Raw genomic sequence first — 23,905 nt, 5'->3', positions numbered from 1 at the left:
AAATGAAGCAGAAGTTCTCTGAGCCAGTCAAGCTGTTTGAGTAAAGTAGTTAAATGTAGTTGAGTAAAAGGTAAGGAAGGAAAAAAATTGAAAGCTGGATACACAATGATAGTAGTACATAAATAGATGGAAAAAAGTTATGGATACATTTTTTAATGAAAGAAGAAATACTGGAATGGAAAGGATGATATGACAGCACAAAAGGAGAGAAGTAAAGAGAATGGGTGCATTGGCAGAATTGTGGCTGTGTAGTGCTGGAATGGCAACAGGGAAGGGGCTGGATGGGTGACAAAAATGAGTAACAAAGATTGAGGCCGGGAGGATTACAGGAAAGTAGGATATATTGCAAGGAGAGTTCCCACCTGCGCAATTCAGTAAAGCTGCTGTTGATGGGAAAGATTCATAAGGCACAGGCTGTGAAGCAGTCATTGAAATGAAGGATGTCGTGTTGGGCAGTGTGCTCAGCAACAAGGTAGTCAACTTGTTTCTTGGCCATAGTTTGTCTCTCACCATCCATGCGGACAAACAGCTTGTCTCCTTGCAATATATCCTACACTCCCATAACCTTCCTGCCCTCAACCTTTGCTAGACATTTTTCTCACCCAACCAGCTCCTTCCCTGTTCCCATTCCAGCACTACACAGCCATCATTCCACTAATGAACCCAGTCATTTTATTTCACTTGTTTCCCAGTGCCCCCCCCCCCCTTCCTCTTCCATACCCTCTGTCAAACCTCCTGACTGAATAGGCCTTCAACCAGACAATCGTCAGAGTCGTGTTTGCAGGCAACCCAGTCAGGCTGAATGCCTTGACACACTGTCCAGCGAGTGCAGGAAGGTGAAGGTTCCCTGCTGTTTTGGTGTGGCATTATGTGGGCCCGATGTATGCCACTGGTGGTCATGGAAAGCGCTGTAATGGCTGTACGATATGTGAATACCATCCTCGGACCGATAGTGCAACCATATCGGCAGCATATTGATGAGGCGTTCGTCTTCATGGAGGACAATTCGTGCCCCCATCATGCACATCTTGTGACTGACTTCTTTCAGGATAATGACATTGCTTCACTAGAGTGACCAGCATGTTCTTCAGACATGAATTTTATCGAACATGCCTGGGATAGGTAGAAAAGGGCTGTTTATGGATGACATGACCCACCAACCATGCTGAGCGATCTACACTGAATCGTTGTTGGGGGAGTGGAATAATCTGGACCAACAGTGCCTGATGGACTTGTGGATAGTATGCCACGACGAATAGAGGCATGTACCAATGCAAGAGGACATGCTATTGGGTATTAGAGGCACCGGTGTGTACAGCAATCTGGACAACCACCTCCTCGCAGTATGATGTATGGTGGTACAACATGCAATGTGTGGTTTTCATGAGCATAAAAAGGGTGGAAATGATGTTTATGTTGATCTTCATCCCAATTTTCTGTACAGGTTCTGGAACTCTCGGAACTGAGGTGATGCAAAACATTTATTGATGTGTGTAAAATAGCAATACTGTTGAAAAATACACAACTGCAGAAAAATGCGCGTCATATCCTAAAATGGTCCCATCATGTAAGAAAGAGAGAACCACACGCAAGCACAGACAAAAAATAGTAAAACAGTCAAACAGTAGATCATATGTCGCATTTTGTGTCAAATTATGAAGACTCGGTGATGCACGTCAAGTCTGTTTGTGTAATGCTTAATTCTTCCTTTCCGTTTTGGCTTCTTCTGTTTGAAGAAGAGTTTGGGAGAAGCAAATAGCTCATTAATTATAGCTTTTGTATGAATGGGTTCAGAACATTTCTAAGAGTTGGAAAAAGTTAGCTCATGAAAGACTTCTACGTTTTTGTCTGTAGGAGATATATTTTAAACTGACATCCTCAAGCTAAACAGCCTCCATCAGATGGATGACAACAGTGAGTGAATGACCTACATGAATGACATATCACTCTACTCCTCATACTCTTCATTTTCATGGCAACAGCTTTTCAGACATTTACTAAAAACTTTCAGTATATTATGTTACAGTTATTTGACACACAATGAAGCTCTGGATAGAGAAGCTATCTCTGACCTGAGTTCACAAACCCTCTCCCCCTCACAAATGTACCCAGTGCATATAATACACTACATTGATCTTGTCAACTAACCACTGGGGTCAAGTTGTTGAAAGCATCATTCTCTGCTAAGAGCTACACTTTCTAAATAAGGGTGCCATCACTCATTACAGAATTGCCACTGAACTCATTGACCGTTATTGGTCCACATTGACTAGATCCGTGAACTGTCATATTTCATGATAATTAATTGAAGCCCTCAGCTGCCGACAAGAATTGTTGATATACCTCGATGGGGACAGCCGAAAATGTGTGCCTCAACTGGGACTTGAACCCGGGATCTCCTGCTTACATGGCATACGCTCTATCCATCCGAGTCATCAAGGACACAGGTGAATAGTGCAACTGCAGGGACTTACCCCTTCCATGCTTCCCATGATTATCATTTATTCTAGAGAAGCAGCGTGGTCATCAATGGTATCTGTTCTTTGGAGAACAGCTACTATATTCATATATATAGTTAAAGGCTACCCAGCCATTGACCTCAGTGTGTGCGAATGTGCACAGGTTGCCCGAACTCTTACGGGAACAGTCACCTTAGTGTGCACAAGTAATGAGTGGATGGGCAAATATCTATTAGGTACATTACATTTGTAGATTGTGGACAGTTGAGAATGTGGGTCTCACGGGAAGCGTGCAAGGGATAAGTCCCTGCAGTCGCCCTATTCGTCTGTGTCCTTGGTGGCTCAGATGGATAGAGGAGCTGCCATGTTAGCAGGAGATCCTGGGTTTGAGTCCTGGTCGGGGCACATGTTTTTAGCTGTCCCTATCGAGGTATATCAACAATATGCGTCAGCAGCTGAGGGTTTCAATTAATTATCATTTGTTCTAGGAAAGCTGTACTGTCATCAATAGTATCTGTTCTTTCGAGAACAGTTACTATCTTCATATATGTCATATTTCAGTTGATTCCTCGATGATTGAGTCCAAAAGTACAATGTACAGACAACAATTTTCATCTTATTTTTTGCAGTAGTGTATTTGTTCATTGTTAGCTACCCAAGGTGGAAAATGTGCTCTGTTGTGCTCAGCATTTTTTTGTTTTTGTGAGATATGGGAATGGTGCATTGTTTATCTTTGACGTGCTAGTGTAGATTATGCCACAAAATCAGCTAAATACAAAGCCAGTGCATTTTGCATGTTAATTTACATTTATGTGTATAAGCTGACTTCTGGTATTTCTATTGACCCAAGTGTAATCGTGAGCCAGTTAAATTTCTTTCAAAAAAGTACACCAAAAACCTTACATAACATTTTAATGTATCAAAACTAGTACTTGTGTCATATATATGGTGCATTTTCATACATCGTGTGCCGCAAAAATATTGTTTCATGCTGTGGAAAATACATTGTGTGCGCAAAAATCTTGTTTCATGCTGTGACATCATTTGCATTTCACATTTCTTTTTCTTGTGAATTTAGTAGTCGTATCTTCATTCACAGTATTGTTCACCCCAAATTTCAGAGTATATCCCCGTGAAAACACACAAGTTAAGAGAATTCTCGGAATTTATGTACTTTGTACATAACATATTTCATAGTAAATTAGTGTTTGTGATTTAGTTGGACATAGAAGTAACATATCATCTTACGTGTGGTTTTACCTTTCAACAGGAGTGTATGTTGACTGTGTCAGAAATTAACACTATTTTCGTGGTTTGTTAGTACCTATAAATTAGAACAAATTTCAGAAAGTTCATACCTTCCATACCAGGTTATCCTGTTTTGTTAATAAAAAATCTTGTTTTGTATACAGTTGCTTCAGTTCTTAAATAGAATTAGTAAAACTTTTAGCTTAACAAATCCAGAAATTAAAATAGAATCAGCAGTCTTATTTTAAAGTTATTTATGTACTGTTCCGTAAAACTAAGCATCAGTCACAATGCAGCCCAACACGAATGCTGTTCTCGAACGTAGGCTGAGTTACTTAATGTTCATAAACAGTTGGAAATTATCCTGACTAACGTCAAACGATTGGAAACTGTTGTGATAGGTTTGTTCAGAGCACTCCCGAGAGACGTGTGTCAGAAATACTGAAGATACAAGTACTGTTCTTTCCTGTGGATTCCTCCAACTCTTCAGGAAGACTGGGATGTATTGCCGCTTGTTCACCTGACTGTGAGTGGCACATCAGTGGTAGGGCTCAGGATGTGGCACTCATTCCAATAACCAGCAAGTCTATATACTGTCTTCTACTGAAAGCAAAACTGAGTAATTGAGATTCACTTCACCTTTTGGGAAACCGGCTGTGTCTTTTGTCAAGGAGAGGCAAATGCAAAAGGTCAGGGTCTATTAATTGGGGGCACTTGAAATGTATGACAAAGAATGATACTGCTTAGGGAAAGCGATGGGAAGGAACACCAGGTGCACTTTGTGTCTGTGTGGCATCATCATTCAACATGTGGAAAAGGCTTTTGTGGCACCCATTGAGGGAACTGGTTGCACCCAATTACAGATTCTGACTCAAATCATAGAGATGGTTGAGAAGATCAGCCATGGTTACAGTGTTTCAACTAAACTCTCAGTTTGCAGCACTGGGTGCGGATCATAACCCCCACCCCCACTCCCCCCTCATAAGTAATAGATATTATTGTCAGAGGTGTTGAGAAATGGCTGAAATTGCTAAAATTGAAACAGTGGAATTCATATCAGATTCCATACTGAATTTGTGGCCAAGTTCATCCATTTGAACCACAATATACTAAAGATTCATGGGAAAAAAATGATGCCCAGTACATCTACATTTACAATAATACTCTGCAAGCTGCCTTGTGGTGTGTGGTGGAGCGTACTTGTGGTACTGCTAACTGATCTCTCCTTCCCTGTTCCATTTGTGAATGGCGCAAAGGAAGAATGATTGTTGGCAAACTTCTGTATTGGACGTGATTTCTCGTATTTTCTTGTTGTGGTTATTATGCGAGTGTCATTTCGGTGGATGTAATATGTTGTCAAAGTTTTCCCAGAACATATTTTCGAAATTTCAAAAATGTATCTCTCTGTGATGCACAACAGGGTCTGCCATTAGTTTTTTGAGCATCTGTATAATGCTCTCATGCTAGCTAAATGATCCGTTCACAAAAAGTGCTGCTCTCCCTTGGATCTTCTCGAAGTCTTCTATTAATCATACCTGGTAAGGATCCGAGACTGATGAATGTTACTCAATAATCAGTTGAACAAGTATTCTGTAATCCACTTCGTACATGGCCGAATTAAATTTTGGTAAGTTCTTCCTAAGGACCCCAGCCACACATCTGCTTTCCCTACTAATTGTTTTATGTGCTCATTCCGCCGTCCGGAGTGGCCAAGCAGTTCTAGGTGCTACAGTCTGGAACTGCGCGACCGCTGCGGTCGCAGGTTCGAATCCTGCCTCGGGCATGGATGTGTGTGATGTACTTAGGTTAGTTAGGTTTAAGTATTTCCAAGTTCTAGGGGACTGATGACCACAGCAGTTAAGTCCCATAGTGCTCATAGCCATTTGAACCATTTTTGTGCTCATTCCACTTAAGGTTGCTGTGGATAGTTACTCCTATGTATTTTACAGTAGATGCTGTTTCCAGCAATGTGTCATTAGGAGTAGTTATACAGCAGTGGATTTCTTGTCGCTTGTGTGCTCGGTATGTTATATTTATTTTAGTCAAGTCAATTGCCAATACCTACGTCATTCATCAATCTCGTGCAGATTACTCTGCAAATTGCTCGTGCCTTCTGGCAGTCATATCGTATTATACACAAATGCAGCATCTGCGAACAGCCTTATGTAGTTATATGTAGATTCCAATATTTTATACTAAATCATTTATAAATATTGTAAACAGTAATGGTCTATCAGACTACCTAGGCGTATTCCTGAAATTATGTTTACATCTGTCGATTTTGTTCTGTTAAGGGTGAACTGTCAGTTCTATTTTCAAGGAAGTCTTGAATCCAGTTGCAAATCCAGCCCAATACTATGTACGCTTGTATTTTTTCACTAAACTATAGTGCAAGACCATGTCAAATCTTTTGATGTAGAAAAGGAACTTGGCATCAACCTGGTTGCCAATGTGTACAGTGCTGTGGATCTCGTGTAGGAACAGAGCAAGCTGAGTTTCACAAGATCTGTTTGCAGAGAACCCGTGCTGATTTTTGTAGAGGAGATTATTGGCTTCAGAAACATCATACTATGTGAGCATAAAACATGTTTCATAATTCTACAACAGATCGACATAAGTGATAGGGGCCTATAACTTTGTGCATCTGTCCTACAACCATTGTTCAAAATGGGAACGACCTGCACCTTTTCCTGTTGCTAGGTGTCCTTTGTTGCTCCAGCAACCTAAAATAAACTGCTGCTAGAAGGGGAGCATGTTTTTTTTGTGTGTGTGTGTGTACCTTAAAATATACCATTTGGTCTGAATGACTTCCCACTACTAAGAGGTTGTAATTGATTTCATGTTCCATTATGACTTATCTCGATATGTGCCGTTTTGGTGTTGATACAGTGATTTAAAGAAGAGACTGTATTATGATTTTCCACAGTGAAACCATTTTGGCAAACTGAACTATGTATTTCGGCTTTCTCTTTGTTATCTTCAGTTTCGGTGCCAGTATCCTCACTGTGTGACTGAGTAGATGAGTTTGAATCACTTACTAATTACATGTAAGACCAAAATCTCTTCAGGATTTTTACTTGGATTGGTTGGCACAATTTTCCTTTCAAAGTAATGGAAAGAAAGCACAGGTCACACCTGTCAATAAGAAGGGAAGCAGATGTGATCCAAAAAAGTACTGTCCAATATCCTTGACATCCATTTGTTGCAGAATGTTATAACATAGTCTGAACTCTAACATACTTTATTCCCTCAAACATACTTTATTCCTTCAAACAGGATGACCTCCAAAGTCACATCTTTCTAACATGACATTGTAAAAGCAAGGGATCAAAGCAGTCACATTGATATAGTATTTCTTGATTTCAGAAAAACATTTGACTCAGTACTTCAACTTTGCTTATTATCGAAGTATGATCAGGTGGGGTAACAACCAAAGTTTGTGGCTATTGAAGATTACTTAGTACGTAATATGCAGCATGTTATCTTGGATATAGGGACAAGGACAGATGTAGAAGGAACTTTGTGTTTGGACTCTTGCTGTTCATGTTGTATATTGAAGAACAGACTTTTTGTGGTTTATGCATTTAACTATAATGAAGTACTCTCTAAAAAGAAGCTGCAAAAATATCCAGTTCTATCTTGATAAAATTTCAGTTTGGTGCCAAGGTTGTCAATTTGCTTTAAATGTTCAAAAATGCAAACAAAATAGTAACCTGTGACTAAAATACCGACAAGTTACAATTGAAATTGATGAACTGATATGTTGGTGTAACAATTTGTATGGATATGAGATGGAATGATCACATAGGCTCAATTGTAGGTAAAGCAGGTGACAGACTTAGGTTCATTGGTACAATACTACAAAATTGCAATCACTCTACAAAGGAGATTGCTAACAGAACACTTGTGCAACCCATCCTAGAATATTGCTCATGTGTGTAGAACCCATACGAGATAAGACTAACAGAAGATATTGAACATACACAGGAAAGGTCAGCACAAATTGTCAGATTTGTTTGATCCATGGGGGAGTGTCATGGGCATGCCAAAAAACTTAAATGACAGATATTTGAGGACAGACAAAATCTATCTCTGAAGTCTTGCTTGCACTGTTTCAAGAACCAGCTGTAAATGATGAATCTAGGAATATACTACCACTACCTACATATCACTCCCATAATGATCGTGAGAACAGTTTAGACTAATTATTGTGCGCACAGGGAAATTTAAGCAGTCACTCTCCCAGCTCTTCATATGTGAATGGAACCTGAAGAAACTCCAATAACTGGTGAAATAGGAAGCACTTGCTTCCATGCATTTCACAGTGGTTTGCAGAGTGTGGCTGTAGGATGTAGATGTAGATTTGCAGGGTTAGAGGAGGAGTGTAAACTGCTGGTGCACAACAAGTTATCATATAGAAGATTTTCCATACTCTTAACCGAATGCTGGTAACAAATTGAGCACAATTAAATTGTCTTTGACTGATCACAAAATATGTTGATATTGTATGTTTACTTCTTGATCTAGAGTTGGTGTAAAGTTAGTATACTGGATGATTGTGATCATCTTTGTCTTAGTATTTGCCTGTCTATTATGAATTCTAAAGGAGGAGTCTTAGAGTGTTTGTTTTACTTTTATTTTGTCAGACATACTATCATTACAAATTTGAAAAATCATAGTTTTATGTACATAGCGACATTCTTTTCTTTACAGCTGGTTACACTTGCATTAAAATTACGTGAAGTCTGGCTTGTGGGCTTGGAAATTGTCTCAGAAGAGCGACTTAGCAAGATGGGTGACTTGTACATAAAGTGTCACAGCCAATTGGGTGCAGTCCTGCAGAATGCTGTAGATGCTAATCATGATCCACTTTGTAAGTACATAGCATTAATGTAAAAGTTTCAAAAACAAGCCATGTAGCTTGGTAAGGTGCCAGACAAGTAGTTGCTCATTTAAAAAAAAGGAATGAATAAATTCAGGAAGGACTAGCTCCATCCTTTATGTAAGTTAACTGAATTTTATAACATGCAAATAAAAATAAATAGCAGCGACTTCATTATAATGGATGAAAAGAAGTAAATTTTATCCCTAAGTTAATTTGCTGCATTAATGCAATGCAGTGGCTCATTGTGCTAGAGTTAGAGAAATGTTTGAAATAAAAATCCTGCAAATAATGCAGATAGTGCCAGCCTTTTTCGAGAGATCAGGAATCTCACTCTTATAAATATAGAGATTGAAACAGTGTGTTAAAATTATATTTTCTCTTTTACAGTGACTCATTTAAGTGATGCTATAAACTCCACTCCACCACAGAAAAAAACAGTGGATTCAGGAGGAGAAGTAATTATGCCAGCCTGTGGCACATAATGACAATGACAGCTACTAGAGTTTCTTCAGCACGTGTCTAGTCATGAAATTCTCTCTCTAGCTTTCTAGCTGGTTGGATTCTGAGTAGTTCTTGTCCACAGTTAATTTCCAGCTTTGTTACAGCAATGTATGGGGAATTGGGCTAGATTTGTTCGTAAAAGTGTGCTAATGGGTGTTGAAATAAGTTTTTGAGGGTAATAAACAAAGTTGCTTTTGTTGTAGTTCCAAATCCTCATTATTTAAATCAACATAAGTTTAGTGGTTGGTTGTTCTAACAGTGAATCCTTATAAAACCCTTATGTAACACCTGTATTTGTAGGTATCTTTTGAATGCTGTCTGAAATGTGAGTTATCAAGCAGTTTTCAAATGTATGAAAATGTAAACAATTGTTGGACAGACATGTTGTTCTGAATGCTACATGTACACATAGGTGTAAGAAACATTGTAAAACTGAATTTTTGTTCCTCTTATGTGTCAAAAATTACATACTGAGGTCAGTAATTACATTTTTTGTAAGAGAATATAAATTATATATTTCACTGATACTGTTTATAAAAGAATGTGTTAATCCTGGTCATCTTTACTGACTATATATTGGCCTTTAGCATTTGATGCTGTGTATCCTTCTGCCACATCCTATGTTCTCTGATGTTTCTCCTCCAGTTTTTTTCCTGCCCTCCGTGTATGTGACTTTCACTTTTTATGTTGCGTGTTAAGTGTTTCTAGTAGCATGTAAAGAAGAAAGATGAAGATTTCACAGCTTGGCAATGAAAGTTTTCTTTCAAATCAGGGCACCTTCTAATATTTTTCTGGCATGTGAATTCTGAGCCTGATGTGTGAAAAATACCCTCTATTTTTTCTATAATCTCTTTGTTGGCATTAGAATCTTTCCCAATCAAAGCTTTCGTTAGAGGTGCGAGTAGTTCTATGTGCCTAATCTATGAAGAAAGATGGATGTCTCAAAAACTGTGCTTCTAATCCTTCAGTTTTCTCACCACCAACAAACCATGTTAATGGGCAAGAGTGTTGTGCTAGTAAAAGATAATTTTTGCAGTTCATGCCTCATATAATCTAGGTTTTCATTTTAATTTTTTGAGAATCCCTGCAGCTATTGCATAAGACAGGGATACTGAGGACCTGCAGGATATCACAAAGCTGTTAACAAAGTTGCTAAGGATACTCACAAGGGACAATCTGTAGAGACATCTTCTGAGATTATCATAGAATTTCCTCTTAACTTTATAGGTGTGATTGAGCACACAAAGATGATTGGCTATATGGCAAAGGGAATGGGGGAAAATTAAGAACAACTGTAGAGTATATTTCATATTGCCCTGCATCTTGAAATGGTTGAGAATTGTAAAGGTCAAAACAATATGGGCATCAGGCACTTGTCAATGGGATAAAACCTGTACCCCTTAACACGTACAGACCATTGTTAGAAAGGAATATATGCCTTCTGAAGAGGGAAGTATCAAATATGTAGTCTTGAAGTGCAACATACACAACGAGAAGTGGCAAGCAGGAGTTACATGTAACAATTTGGTGACTACAATACAAAATGGCTCAACTGTGGTATAAATACTTGATAATGTTGCAAAAATGTTCTGCAAGATGTTATTTTCGAGTCTAATTGGGGGGGAGGGGGAGACACATTATGGGAAACAGTGGATCTTATGAATAATGGTTACTAAGCAAAAACATTAAAATCTCATTGGTGTACAAAAAAGAATACAGGATAATGCATAAACATCAAAAACTATCTACAAGTAGACTATTGTAATTATTCTTTTGGTATTCAGTGTGTAATTGTTGCATGTATTTGTCATATTCTTTATAAGATAATAGAGGTACATAAAAATAAATGGAATAGGAAGTGTGTAGCGATAGAGCTACAAGGGAGGTGATTCCAGTTCCCTCAGTCATGATTAAATCTGCAGGTCCAAACTAAGTCTACAAGTTATGGAAAATTTCCTGGTGATACAAAACTAGTACTTCTTTCAGTATGATGATAAATAAAATAAAAATTTAAAAGTAAAAGCTGTTAATGTGTCGACTGCAATTTTTCTATCAAAATTAAAGTTTGATAGCTGGTTTTTGGTTTCTATCTGCAGACTGTTCAAAATATTAACAGGTGGTGAATAAACACTGGAAAGCAACTTTAGGTGTAGTACAATTTGCTACTACTGCCAATAATTTTATTGTTATTTAAACAAACATTTTTCTGAACATGTCTCATAACATCAGTTTGCTTCCAAAGTGAGAACGGGGGCAAAAGACGATATACAACTTTCCTCCACATGCTACTTCTACTCCTTTCACCACAAAGACTACTAACCAACTTAGTTAATTACTGTTGTGAGAAGGATTGTAATGTGGTTTGTATAAAGTGTAGTATCAACTGATAGGGTAAGAAAAGAATTCAAGAAGTATCCACTAAATGGAACTTAATGTTTTGTATGATTGAAAATTTTTGCAGCTACATCTAGTGATTGGTAATGTCACTAACTACCATGCTAGTACACCACACAGTCTAACAACTGCAGATCTGATGGGAGATTGTGACATTCCTTAGTTCCTAGAAGTGGCTACTCCTGAAATTTGTTTAGAAAAAAAATTATATAATTGCAATAATTACTGTGTTGAATATCAACATGTCTGACATGCAACCAGTACAGACTGTTGGGCAGAATGTGAAGAATAACATTACAGCAGAAACCAAAAAGAACTTATTACCTATGAAACATGTTAAAATATAACCTATATCAACATTACTTGATCCTAGATTCAAGAATACACACTTTCAAGATGCTTTAGCATATTTGAAAGCAATCTAAACCATCAGTTATTTGCATGCCGCTGTTGGAAGGATTGTGTTAGTATGAGAAACATTCTGATACATTACAGAAAAAAAACAGAGAAACCAAATTTGATTTATGGGCTGAACATTGCAAAATATCACAAGAAATGAATAATTCGCTAACTCGATCAGAAGCAGACTTACCATCAGTAGTATGGTATTCTGCCTTATGGCAGGTCTTGTCATGGGTTAGGCCTCTTCCACTTTTGTCTGTCCATAGCCAGTCTTTTCATTTCTGAATATTTGTGTCCTTTGATATTGTCCAGCATTTGAGATTTTCCTTTTCCCCTTTTTCCCTCCACCATTCCTTCTATTCCTTCCTTCAGTAAACAGTCCCTCCTCAAACAATGTCCAATCGATTTCCGTTTTCTCTTTCCGGTGACTTTCAGCATGTTTCTTTCTTCTCCAACTCTCTTAATACCTCTTCATTCCTTACTTGGTCTTCCCATTTCACTTTTTCCATTCTTCTCCATATCCACATCTCTAGTGCCTCCAATCTTCTTTCGTCTTCCTTCCTCAATGTCCAGGTCTCCGTACCATATAATGCAACACTCCAGATGTAACATTTGGCAAGTCTTTTCCTCGGATCTTTGTTTAGTAGTCGACAAAGTAATTTTTGTTTCCCCTCGAATCCTTTCCTTGCCATTGAAATTATTTTCCTAATTTCTGTTGAGCAATACATACATACGTACATAATTACCAGTTATTATCTCAAGATTGCTTTCCAGATCCTAAACAAGATCCATTACAAGTAGGGAACATAAATGTGGCTTGGGGCAAAATATAGGCTTTATTTAATGAAAATCAGAACATAGAGGGGCAGATTGTAATTTAAAATTTGGTCTAAAATCAACTTCTCAGCTTAGTAGTTTGGATGTTTGATCATCACAGAATAGGGTACCAAAGAAACAATAGAAGGCATTATTAATATTTTTTTTTAACTGAGTGATAGATGTATTTCCAGAATTTATGTCAGTGACAGAATTAAATGCTGCAGTGTTATCTTTATAAATACAAACTAACAGAGATTTTTATTGGCTGGGATATATGGATTTACTGATTGTGCTTTGGGTATTAAAAACTTCTACATCGTTTTGCTTCTTTCTTTGCTAGAAAAAAGAATTTATTAAGTTTTCTTTCTGATGCAGGTGCCCACTCATTAAACTTTTTATTTTGTTTTGTTTACAAATAAAAAAATAGGAAACGTTCATGTTTTTATGATTTCACCAGAATGGCTAAAAGACTGAGGACTATTTGGTCTCAAGAATCCAATGAGGGTTGTGAAATGTGACTCACTTAGGCCCAAGAGCATCAGGCTTTAACTTGCACTTTGGCAAGTCCTTTCAAAAGTGAGCCGCGGTGTAACTTTGATTGGGAATGTTAAGCATTATCTTGCTCCCAAGAACCCTTCACTCATAGAGGCTTAAAGTTACTTCTCTCCAACATAATATAAGTGGAAATTTCTATGGGAAGTGGCACAGACTAGTGAGTTTCATACCCTGAATCCCACTTATTCCTAGCAGTTTACCATTTCACTTTAACTATGTAAAAGTTCCAATCAGCTTATGTTGTGTAATAACAATACAAAAAGCACAGGTTCAGATGATGCATTTTACAAGTGTAGATCTTAGATTTGGCTGTGCAACAAACAACTGAAACTCTGTGGCTATCTCCCATGTTAGTGAAGCAAGTGAGCTCTTTGTTTAGGTCCCCAATCTTACTATGTTAAACATTGTATACAAAGAAACTTGGTAAGTCAAAAATAAATTCCACGTATGAAGTCTCAGGCACAGCTATAAATAAATAGCCAAGCAACTCTGGGTTTCTCAGGTTGTTGCTTAATAAATACATAGGTATATTTGTATGTTCCTTTTTACACCATTCTTTGAATTCATTATTTAAAATTAATTTTAAAAACATATATGTTTTGTGGTCAGTTATTATCAGCCATTGATGATCAACTGGAAATCAATATTGATTAATTGCCACATCATAGTCATCATAATCGGTCTTCCTCTTGGTCTCCTTCCAGTTTCATGTCGTGTATCCTCTTTTCACTCCATTCTCTTAACGAATCGATACCATCTCAACCTGTCTATCTTTGTCACTCCAGTATTGCTTCTCAGGAATTTCATCTCACTAGCTTGTACTTAGCTTTTCTCTCTTCCTTTCATAACCCAGGTTTCTGATGCATATGTCAGGATCGGGACATAGAATGACTGGTATATAACCTTTTTACTGATTTGGGGTGTATCCTTGCTCCATATCAAGCTTCTGACACTCTTCTGAAATGCTTCTGTTTTTCTCCCTCGCTTGTTTTTTTCTGTCGTTTTTTCCATCTTCCTGTATCAGGCTTCCTAGGTACTTGAAACTCTCCACTCTCCTCAATCGTTCCCCATGAATTATTATTCCAGTTGTTCCTCTCTCCTTTCTCGTTGTGATAATCAGCTCACACTTAATTATACTAAATTTCATCCCATATTCTTGGACTGTCTGTTCCCGTACGTCCAACTGCTCTTGTACCAACTCCTCCTTATTCCCCCAAATCATCAGATCGTCTGAAAACACCATAGCTTTAATCTTCCTTTCGTCAATTATTTGTACTACTGTACTCATTATATCATCCATCACGACAATGAAGAGTAACGGTGAAAGTGCACTTCCCTGCCTCAAGCCATTCTTCTGTTCAATCTCACTTCCATGGTAAATTTCCCCTATCCTCCAAATTATCTGGTTGGTGCACGGCCAGCACATCTTGGCACAGTGTTAGACCGTCCGAGTTATCTGGATACTTCCCACTAACACCAACCTGTCAGAACTCCGGAGATGGGAACTTGCCCTTCAGTATATCCTCTCTTCTCGATATCCGCCAGGCCTCAACCTCCGCTAATTTCAAGTTGCCGCCGCTCACACCTCACCTGCCTTTCAACAACTTCTTTGCCTCTGTAAATCCGCCTTGACTGACATCTCTGCCCGAACTCTTTGCCTTTACAAATTTCTGCTTGTGTGTGTGTGCGAGTGTACACCTGTCCTTTTTTCCCCCTAAGGTAAGTCTTTCCGCTCCCGGGGATTGGAATGACTTCTTACCCTCTCCCTTAAAACCCACATTATTTCGTGTTTCCCTTTCCTTCCCTTTTTCCTGAAGAAGCAACCGTTGGTTGCGAAAGCTAGAATTTTGTGTGTATGTTTGTGTTTGTTTATGTGTCTATCGACCTGCCAGCGATTTTGTTTGTTTAAGTCCCATCATCTTTGTTTTTAGATATAAGTTACCTGTTTTGCTACACCTCTGTTCTCGAGGGCTTTCCAAACTTTGCTTCTAGTTACACTGTCATACACTTTTTCACTGTCCAGAAAGGTGATTAGTAGATCTATTCCATATCCATAGTGCTGTTCCTGCAGTTGTCTTACAGCAAACATTAGATCCACTGTGGACCTTCCTATTCTGAAGCCATGTTGTTGTTCTCCGATTCTTCCTTCTAATTATGCCCGAATTCGTGCTTCCAAAATTTTCTCAAAAATCTTTGCACAATGACTCGTCAGTGTTATCCCTCGATTGTTCTTGCACTCTTTTTCTATTTCCCTTTTAAAGATCAGGACAATTATTCCCTTCTTCCAGTATTCTGGGACTATCGTCTGTCTCCACACAACTTTCATTACTCGATACAGTCATTGTATCCCCACCCCCACCTCTCCTGCTGCTCTCACCGTATCTACACTTAACTTGTCCAGACCTGGTGACTTCCCTCCCTTCATCTTGCCCAATGCCTCTTCCTCTTCTCCCCATGTAGGGTCTCTTTCTATTTCCTGTTCCTCCTCTTTTTTTCCTCCTTGCCTTGTTCCCTCTCATCCAGGTCTCCATTCTTGCTCAGGAGCTCTTCAAAATACTCCTTCCACATATTTTTGAGTTCCTCCTTATTCTCTACAACTTCTTCTTCTTCTTCTTCTTCTTCTTTTTCCCCTCTCTCCACCATTCGAGCATAATCTGTCATACCGTTCTTCCTCTCACTTTTTTATCATCCCATGTAACACCTTTTTTGAATCTTCACTATCCTCCTCCATCATTCTGGTCCACTGTTCCATCCACTTTCTTCTTTCTTTCACCACCACTCTTTTCACTTCTTTCTTTCTTCCTTGCCTGATACTCTTCTCTTGTCTCTACTCTTCTCTTCTGGAACCTTACCCTAAAGGCTCTATTCTTCTTCTGTACTATATCCTTTGTTTTATCATTCCACCTGGGCATTTCTTTCCATCTCTTTTTCTTGCTCGTCGTCCCACATATTGCTTCCACTGCACTTACTAATGATCCCTTGAAACCACCCCATTCCTTTTCTACCATTTTTAGTTCATCCTTTGGGATGCTTTTCTTTGCTACTTGTAGTTTGCTATCTTCCTCCTTCAACTTCCATACCCTTATATGTCTTTTCTGGTTTTCTGTCCCTTTGTTATCCTTAGTCCCTAACTGGTTCATTACTAGCAAACAGTGGTCGCTATCCTAGGCCTCTGATGGTATTACCTTAATGTCAGTGATGTTCCTATACATCTCACTATTGTACAGGAAGTAGTCAACTATCGACTTTCTTTTTAAGTCTTGACTGTACCAGGTAATCTTGTGGCTCTCCCTTTTCCTGAACCAAGAGTTCCCAGCCAGCAAGCCATTCCTTTGACGGAGTTCCAATAGTCTTTCAGCTTCCTCATTTTGGTAGCCCCAACCCTCTGGTCCAAGCACACTTTCAATGTGTGTGCTCAAATCCCCCATTACCATCATATTGTTCCTTCCCATCTGCTTCTGTATTTCCTCTTTAAACTTGTGCTTCTCCTCAGAAGTGCAACCCAGCTGTGTTGCATACACTTGTATTATATGTATGGTCGTCCCCTTGAGTGATATTCTGCTCTTCATCATCCTATTACTTATTCTCTTCACTTCCTCGTTTAACCCACCTCTTACTATTATTTTGACTCCATTTCTCCTTCCCTCCTCATTTCCACTTCAGTACGTCAGTAGCCTTTCCTCAATTCTCTCCTTCCTTCTCCTTTTCATCTCGTTTCAGCTAACCCCAATAGGTCTAACTTCTTCTTTCCATCATGCTACCATCTCCTCCATCTTTCCAGTCATTGTTTGTATATTTAATGTTCCAAATCTTAACTTCTTGTTTATAGCCAGTTCGTCGTCGATTAAATCCGACCTTTCCGATGCCCGTTCTATTTTTGAAATCAGAAATCATCCACTACTAGCTTGCTGGGCCTATCATAGCTTCACCAGAGCCCCACTGTACCTTGCTCCTACAGGCAATCCCCTAATTCATGCCGTTGCCCATCTATCACGACTTGGACGAGGGGTTGGACTTGTGGGAGACTTGTGCCACATCAAACATCCTTAATGTACAAGCAAACAGTGCCCAGATATCTGTCTTGCTCACACTCTTTGGTGTTCCTTTATGTCTGAACAGTGTATCTATCTTCCATTTATCTTGTAATAAATAGGTTTCAAATTATCCATATATATTGATATTCTGAAAAGAGTATTTCTTCCATACTTACAGAATTTCTGTTGAAAAATCTTATACCCATCCTTCACATTTGCACTCGAAAAATATTCACTATTATCCATTTCGTGAGTTAAAAACTGAAGTATGTCACGTGTAAGTAGCAGCCTAAAGAAATCCATGGTATATTGCTTGTAGAATGAATGTCTAAATATCCCTGTTTGTTAAACAGATATACTACATGTCATGTGGTTCATTATGCCAAGAGTCATCTTATTTACTTTTGCTTTTGTGTGTTCTTGATCATCATCAGTCATTACCATCACTGTCTGTCGTACTAACACACAGGTGCAATTGCAGAACTAGACTGAATGATAGAAGTACACATTTATAAGGATCTGCTGCACTGGTCTGTTGGTAATGGAAATGTTTATAAATGTTAGCTGCACAAGACTAGTAGTTAATATTAATGCCTATAAGTGCCATCCACAGTGAAACTGTTAAGTTGTTGGTTATCACACATCATATAAAAAACAAATTTCATTGCCAGACTGAAAAATTTTTAGCTTGTCCATCTGCAAACTAAAAGAAAGTAAAAATGGAATTGAAATGAGCTGTGGATTGATTATTTAGCTTCCACACGTGTGAAAGTTCACAGTGGCCTTAAAAACTTTTGACTTAATTGGAGTGCTATTCAAATCCTGAGGACTGTTCTATAAGCAGTTTTAAGATATATTTTGGAAATTGCTAGAGAAAGGAAAAAAGTATAGTAAATCATTGGGTCAGTGAACCTACTGGAATGGAGTGGAAGACATATAGCAAGGGTTGCACTGAAAGTAATGCACAGCATTTTTTTCTCAGTCGAAAACAATACTACGAATGGAAAACATTACTTATGTATTATATGAAGTCTCCTGAGTGAGTGCGCCAAGTTTCTACCCCTTCTGAGAGATAGTGTAGCTGCAGGACAGTTTCAAAATTGCATCTGTAAGCGACGAATGTTAAAAGCAATGTGCTGTCAGATCAAGGATGTTTATCTTAGATAGTTTGTTTGTTATAGGTTATACTTCACAAAGTAAGCTGGAAATTGCCATACCGTAGAATTATTAACATGTTAGCACACACATTTGTTAATTGTAATTGTATGAGGCTTAATCATTTGAATTTGTATGTATAATATAACTGGAGAGAAAAAAATCTACTTGCCAAGTTGTGGCAGGAGAACACAGATATGAAAGGTTTTACATATGCAAGCTTTTGGAGCCAGTGGCTCCTTGCAGAGAGGATTGAAAGAGAAGGAAGAGTGGCGAAGGAAAAAGGCCTGGGAAGTTAGGAAAACAAGTAGAGTTTGGAAAAGTTAACCACAATCCCGGGTCAGGGACGAGTTACTAGACAGGATAAGCAACACTCGGTCTTTTATTATCATCTTGTGCGGTAAGTCTCACGTGACCCATGGTTGTGGGTGATTTTTCGAGCTCTACCCCCTTTTTCTAACCTCACCAGTCCATTTCCTTCATCACTCTTCCTTCTCCATCAACCCTTCTGCCAGAAGAAAGAGCCACTGGCTTCCAAAGCTTGCATACATAATACCTTTTATATGTGTGTTCTCCTGCTGATGGTTGGTGAGTAGATTTTTTATCTGTTCAATTACATTATATTTTCATTGAAGGTCTATGTATGTATGTATATATGTCAAATTAACTCTGATGCATTTATCTGTTGAATAGTATTAATCTCACATTTTTGTACCCAAAATTATTAGTAACTGTGGGGCATCATGGTACAAAAATAAAGGTGGTATGTTCTCACCTCTCAAAGTGCATTAAAGCTTTCTGAATTTGAACATTAAACAGTGGAGAATACAGAATAGAATGTAACAATATTGTGACAAGTAAAGATACTACTCACCATATGGTGGAGATACTGAGTCACAGATGGGCACAACAAAAATACTGTCACAAATATAGCTTTCGGCCAGTAAAGCCTTCGTCTAATTTTGACGAAGGCACAACAAAAATACTGTCACAAATATAGCTTTCGGCCAGTAAAGCCTTCGTCTAATTTTGACGAAGGCCTTACTGGCCGAAAGCTATATTTGTGACAGTCTTTTTGTTGTGCCTATCTGTGACTCAGCATCTCTGCTCTATGGTGAGTAGCAGCTTTACTTTTCACAATTTTCTTGAGTCTGAACATTCTCAATTCAAAAGTGGTAGTTATTGGTGGCAGTAAAATTATTAATGTAATGTATCTATTTAATGGCTGATTTGCAAAATACTTTATAATGTGGAATGGGAGATAACTGACAAAATGGAGGTACTGATTTTCAAAAAATGTGTGTGAAATCTTATGGGACTTAACTGCTAAGGTCATCAGTCCCTAAGCTTACACACTACTTAACTTTAAATTATCCTAAGGACACACACACACACACACACACACACACACACACACACACACACACACACACACACACACACACACACTAATCCTATTCGGCTACTGTTTTTGGGAAGGAAAACTGCAGACAGTTGGTTGTAGGTGAAAGCAGAATATCTTTCTGTGGGAGCATTGTAAACGATCGTGATGGGGCAACCAACAGACAGACAAGTGAAATTAGATTTGTGGAGCTTGAGCTGGCAAAAGGTGGCTGTCAAAGGTTTGCTGGTAAGAGGAAAATGAATGTAGGTGATACGTTTTTGAGGTGGACCTAATGTTTTGAGGAGTTGCTGGAGATCATGATGGACTTCTAGAATGGGATCATAGTGGTAAAAGTTTGGAATCAGTAGAGTCAAAACTTATCTGGAGACACAGATTAGCATCAAGTAATGACAAATTTGGTAGAGTCCTCATCTGCTGGCAGAGTGGTAGGATCAAGATTGGTGTTAAGGACAGGAATAGCTGTTTGTTCTGTAGCTGTAATGGATTCACAGCGTATGAAGGTAAAATCAGGTGGAGGAATTCCTGGAGGAGTATCGAGGATGAATTTCAGCATTTTGTTGATGTAGGACCAGCAACCCTTTTATTTTTTGGAAAGATAGCAAACCATAATTCTACTATTTTGGACAATTTAGACAAGAAGTACCCAAATCATGCCTGGATAGCCTTCTAATTAGTCTGCTGGTATACAGAGTCTTTCAGGAGAAACAACGAGTCTCTGATGAGTCCATAGCAAGGCTTATTCTAATCAAAATAATTGTTATACCTAGTTTCCTCATGGCCATGGATGTGAAAATTTGCTCATCACTGTCTTTCTGCCAATTTATATGTTTCTCATGGGAAGGCATTCATATAAAATTTGCAAGAAGAGTGAATGAATGAAAACTCGAATGCTAATGCACTTATTCAATCTTTACGTGTTCCTATGCACCAATCACCCAGTTGAGTGCTTGCCTGTCCTCATTTTTCATATGTTGTATCCAGTTTTAAATAGGTGTAGGATTACAGCTGTTTGAAGTCAGTGAATACAGTTCTTTTACAAAAAATTCTGCACTAAAAGACTAAAATTTTGGTAGTGGATAATTTATAATTATTGTTCATTCCATTAATAAAGGTTTCTGATAAAGCTAGTTTCACCGTATGTGTGAATGTATCATCCAGTATAATTATGCATACATCCAGTGAGGTTTCTAGGTGCAATGTGGAAGGATACATCTATCGGTGCCAGGTCACGTGGCAAAACTAGTGGCAGATTTAAAGGCTGCCTCAGATTGCCATGGCTTCGTTTGTCACAACCAGGTGATGTTAACAGCAAGCTCTCTGTTGCACATACTGACAATGACTCTGTGCTATGTGGTTTCTTCCTGGACTTTGATTTTGACTATGGTATTATCTCCTGCAGACTTTTGCCTATTGCATAGACTTACTTGTCTGTCTAATGCTGACCTGTCTTCAGTCACTGTTCAACTGCTTTCAGTGAGCAAACTGTGGGCATGTGGGTGCACTGAGAGCTTGGTTCATATCCAAGTGCTTGTCAGTTGTGCTTACATGAAGTGGTCTGTAGTCCTGACCTGTAAGTTATTCAATAACATTTCAGAGTACTGTATTGACAATGAGATATTCACCTCCAGAGATCTTTTGTTTTGTGTATTTCCAGAAGAGTCAAGAACTATTACTTTCTGTGATTTAATTGTAAATAAGTTGGGCTTAAGAAAAAGAAGCAGATTTGAAGCAGTGGAGATGATGGAACTGCAACTGCAGCCCACTCTGTGCAGCTTCTTTCAGATACTACTTCATTATAGATAACTGCGTCATCAGCAAAAAGCATGATTTTATTAAGTTTCACTTAATGCCCATATGATCGTACTTTTGACAAGAAGAGTAGGTGTGGGAATGAGGCAAATGCTTTTTGGAAATCAGGAAATACAGCATGTAGCTGATTGCCTTGATCGAAAGCTGTCAGTATGTCATGTGGGAAAAGTGAGAGTTGGGTTTCACGTGATAGATGTTTCCGAAATCCATTTCTGTGATTTAATTGTAAATAAGTTTGCACTAAGTAAAATCTGTATTGTTGAAAAAAACAGACTTACTTCACCTATAAATTAAGTAAGCCATTTGTACAACTGAAATCATTTCTACTTTCTACTAAATGTCTTACAATACCAATATAAGAAATTCATTATGTAAAACTTTGGCAAGTTGTCTTTTATTGTTATAAAGTGTTTGTGCATTCCCATAATGGTTTGACAAGTCAGCCTAATCTAACATTGAAGTATCAGTAGCTTAAAATTGTGAAATTTACCAGCACACTAACTGAGGTTCCTGCATTTTTCGTCTGAGTAATCTGATACATAGGTAATTTCAAGTTGCCGCCGCTCTTACCTCACCTGTCTTTCAACAACTTCTTTGCCTCTGTATTTCCGCCTCGACTGACATCTCTGCCCAAACTCTTTGCCCTTACAAATGTGTGTGTGTGTGTGTGTGTGTGTGTGTGTGTGTGTGTGTGTGTGTTCTTTCCTGACGAAGCAACCGCCGGTTGTGAAAGCTTGAATTTTGTGTGTATGTTTGTGTTTGTTTGTGTGTCTATCGACCTGCCAGCACTTTTGTTTGGTAAGTCACATCATCTTTGTTTTTAGATATATTTTTCCCACGTGGAATGTTTCCCTCTATTATATTCATATTATTAAGATATATTTATGTATATATGTAAGATTTGTCATCATGATACAATGAAAATAAAGAGCTTAAATATACAGACACACAGAATATAAAAGAATGTTCTTATGAGGACAAGACTTAAGCTTCAATGTGTGATTGCTTCATGTCTTTTCCTGCAATCTTTAAAAGCTGATATTCTTCCTGGATCACATACTTTCTCCGAGGGGCACTGATCCACTGTAGCTGCTAGGAAATGTGCTTTGGTTGTTTAATTGGAAGAGCAGCATTAGTCATGATGGGTAGTGATATTACTGAAATTTCTAGAGTGACACAGTTTCCTTCTGTGCTGAATGTTCATTTCATTAAATACATCACAGACATTCATTCTTCAGTCTAACATTCTCAATTCTAATTCTGGAGCAATGATCATGACAGTCATGTTTACTGGTTATCAACCTCCCTAGATTTTACTTCATTTTTGTGTTAGAGTTAAAAAACTAAAAGGACAAATTATAGTAGTTGTTGGGCCCTTAGCAGTTAAAGCTGAAGGCAACTGAAAAATGTACTGAAGAAATAACAGAATTAACAAAATACATAATAATAATAATAATAATAATAATAATAATAATAATAATAATAATAATAATTCCTGGCAGTAACAACATGTGATATAAGGGAAAGGCACTCGCTCACCTATAGTTCATCAATGCATGGATCACAACACGTAACAGAAAACGGCATTCACACTAGACTTCAAGTACAAGCTCTTTTTTCCAGCAATAGTGCACACAACTGCACAGACAGCCAAACACACATCCCTATGGTCACGACAAGACTAATTATTGATATTAGGTTAATGAAAACAGTTGCCTGAACTGATTGTGGGGAGGGAGCAGGGAAGGATAGCAGGAAAGAGGCAGAATGTTGGAGAGATTTCTTCACAGTTGCATAACAATGCAAAAAAAGTACAACAAAAGGTGGGGATGGGGATGAGAGAAAGATGGAGAAAATGAGGGGAGAGGGGTTGAAAAGGGGGGGGGGGGGGAGATAGGGAGGAGGAGGCAATGTGAAGCAGGTTAGACTGTTTTAGGCCAGGGTGATTGCAAGAGTGCAAGATGTGATGAAGAGTTAAGCGCATCTGCGTAATTCACAGAAACTTGTACTGGAAGGGAGTATCCAGATGGCCTGCATAGTGAAGCAGCTGTTGAAAACATTTGTGTTGCGGTGTGCAGCATGTTCAACTACTGGACAGTTAGGTATGCAGTTTGCCACGGTTTGGTGGTCACCGCTCCTGTCCGTAGACCACTGGTTACATGCCACGCCCACATAGAATGCTGTACAGTAATTGCAGTGTAGGTGATATGTAACATGGCTGCTTTCACGTATGGCCCTG

The 23,905-nt window shown here is 38.5% G+C and overlaps 1 protein-coding gene across 2 annotated transcripts in view; it reads left to right on the top strand.

The window, feature by feature from the left end:
* LOC126336347 (gamma-tubulin complex component 5) overlaps positions 1–23,905 on the top strand; it is a 203,596-nt gene that overhangs the window by 130,430 nt on the left and 49,261 nt on the right. Inside the window, exons 16-17 of one of the 2 annotated variants that reach the window (XM_049999924.1) lie at positions 8,421–8,580; positions 8,980–9,618. In XM_049999924.1, coding sequence (XP_049855881.1) covers positions 8,421–8,580; positions 8,980–9,074 — 255 coding nt within the window. In that variant the 3' untranslated portion in view covers positions 9,075–9,618. Of the gene's footprint in view, positions 1–8,420; positions 8,581–8,979; positions 9,619–23,905 lie in introns of those variants that run through there. The other variant, XM_049999922.1, reaches the window with a different exon arrangement.

Source organism: Schistocerca gregaria, chromosome 2, assembly GCF_023897955.1.
Source record: "Schistocerca gregaria isolate iqSchGreg1 chromosome 2, iqSchGreg1.2, whole genome shotgun sequence".
NCBI classification, from domain to species: domain Eukaryota; kingdom Metazoa; phylum Arthropoda; class Insecta; order Orthoptera; family Acrididae; genus Schistocerca; species Schistocerca gregaria.
Note: the sequence above shows the minus strand (reverse complement) of the source record. Positions and strands in the feature narration are given on the sequence as shown.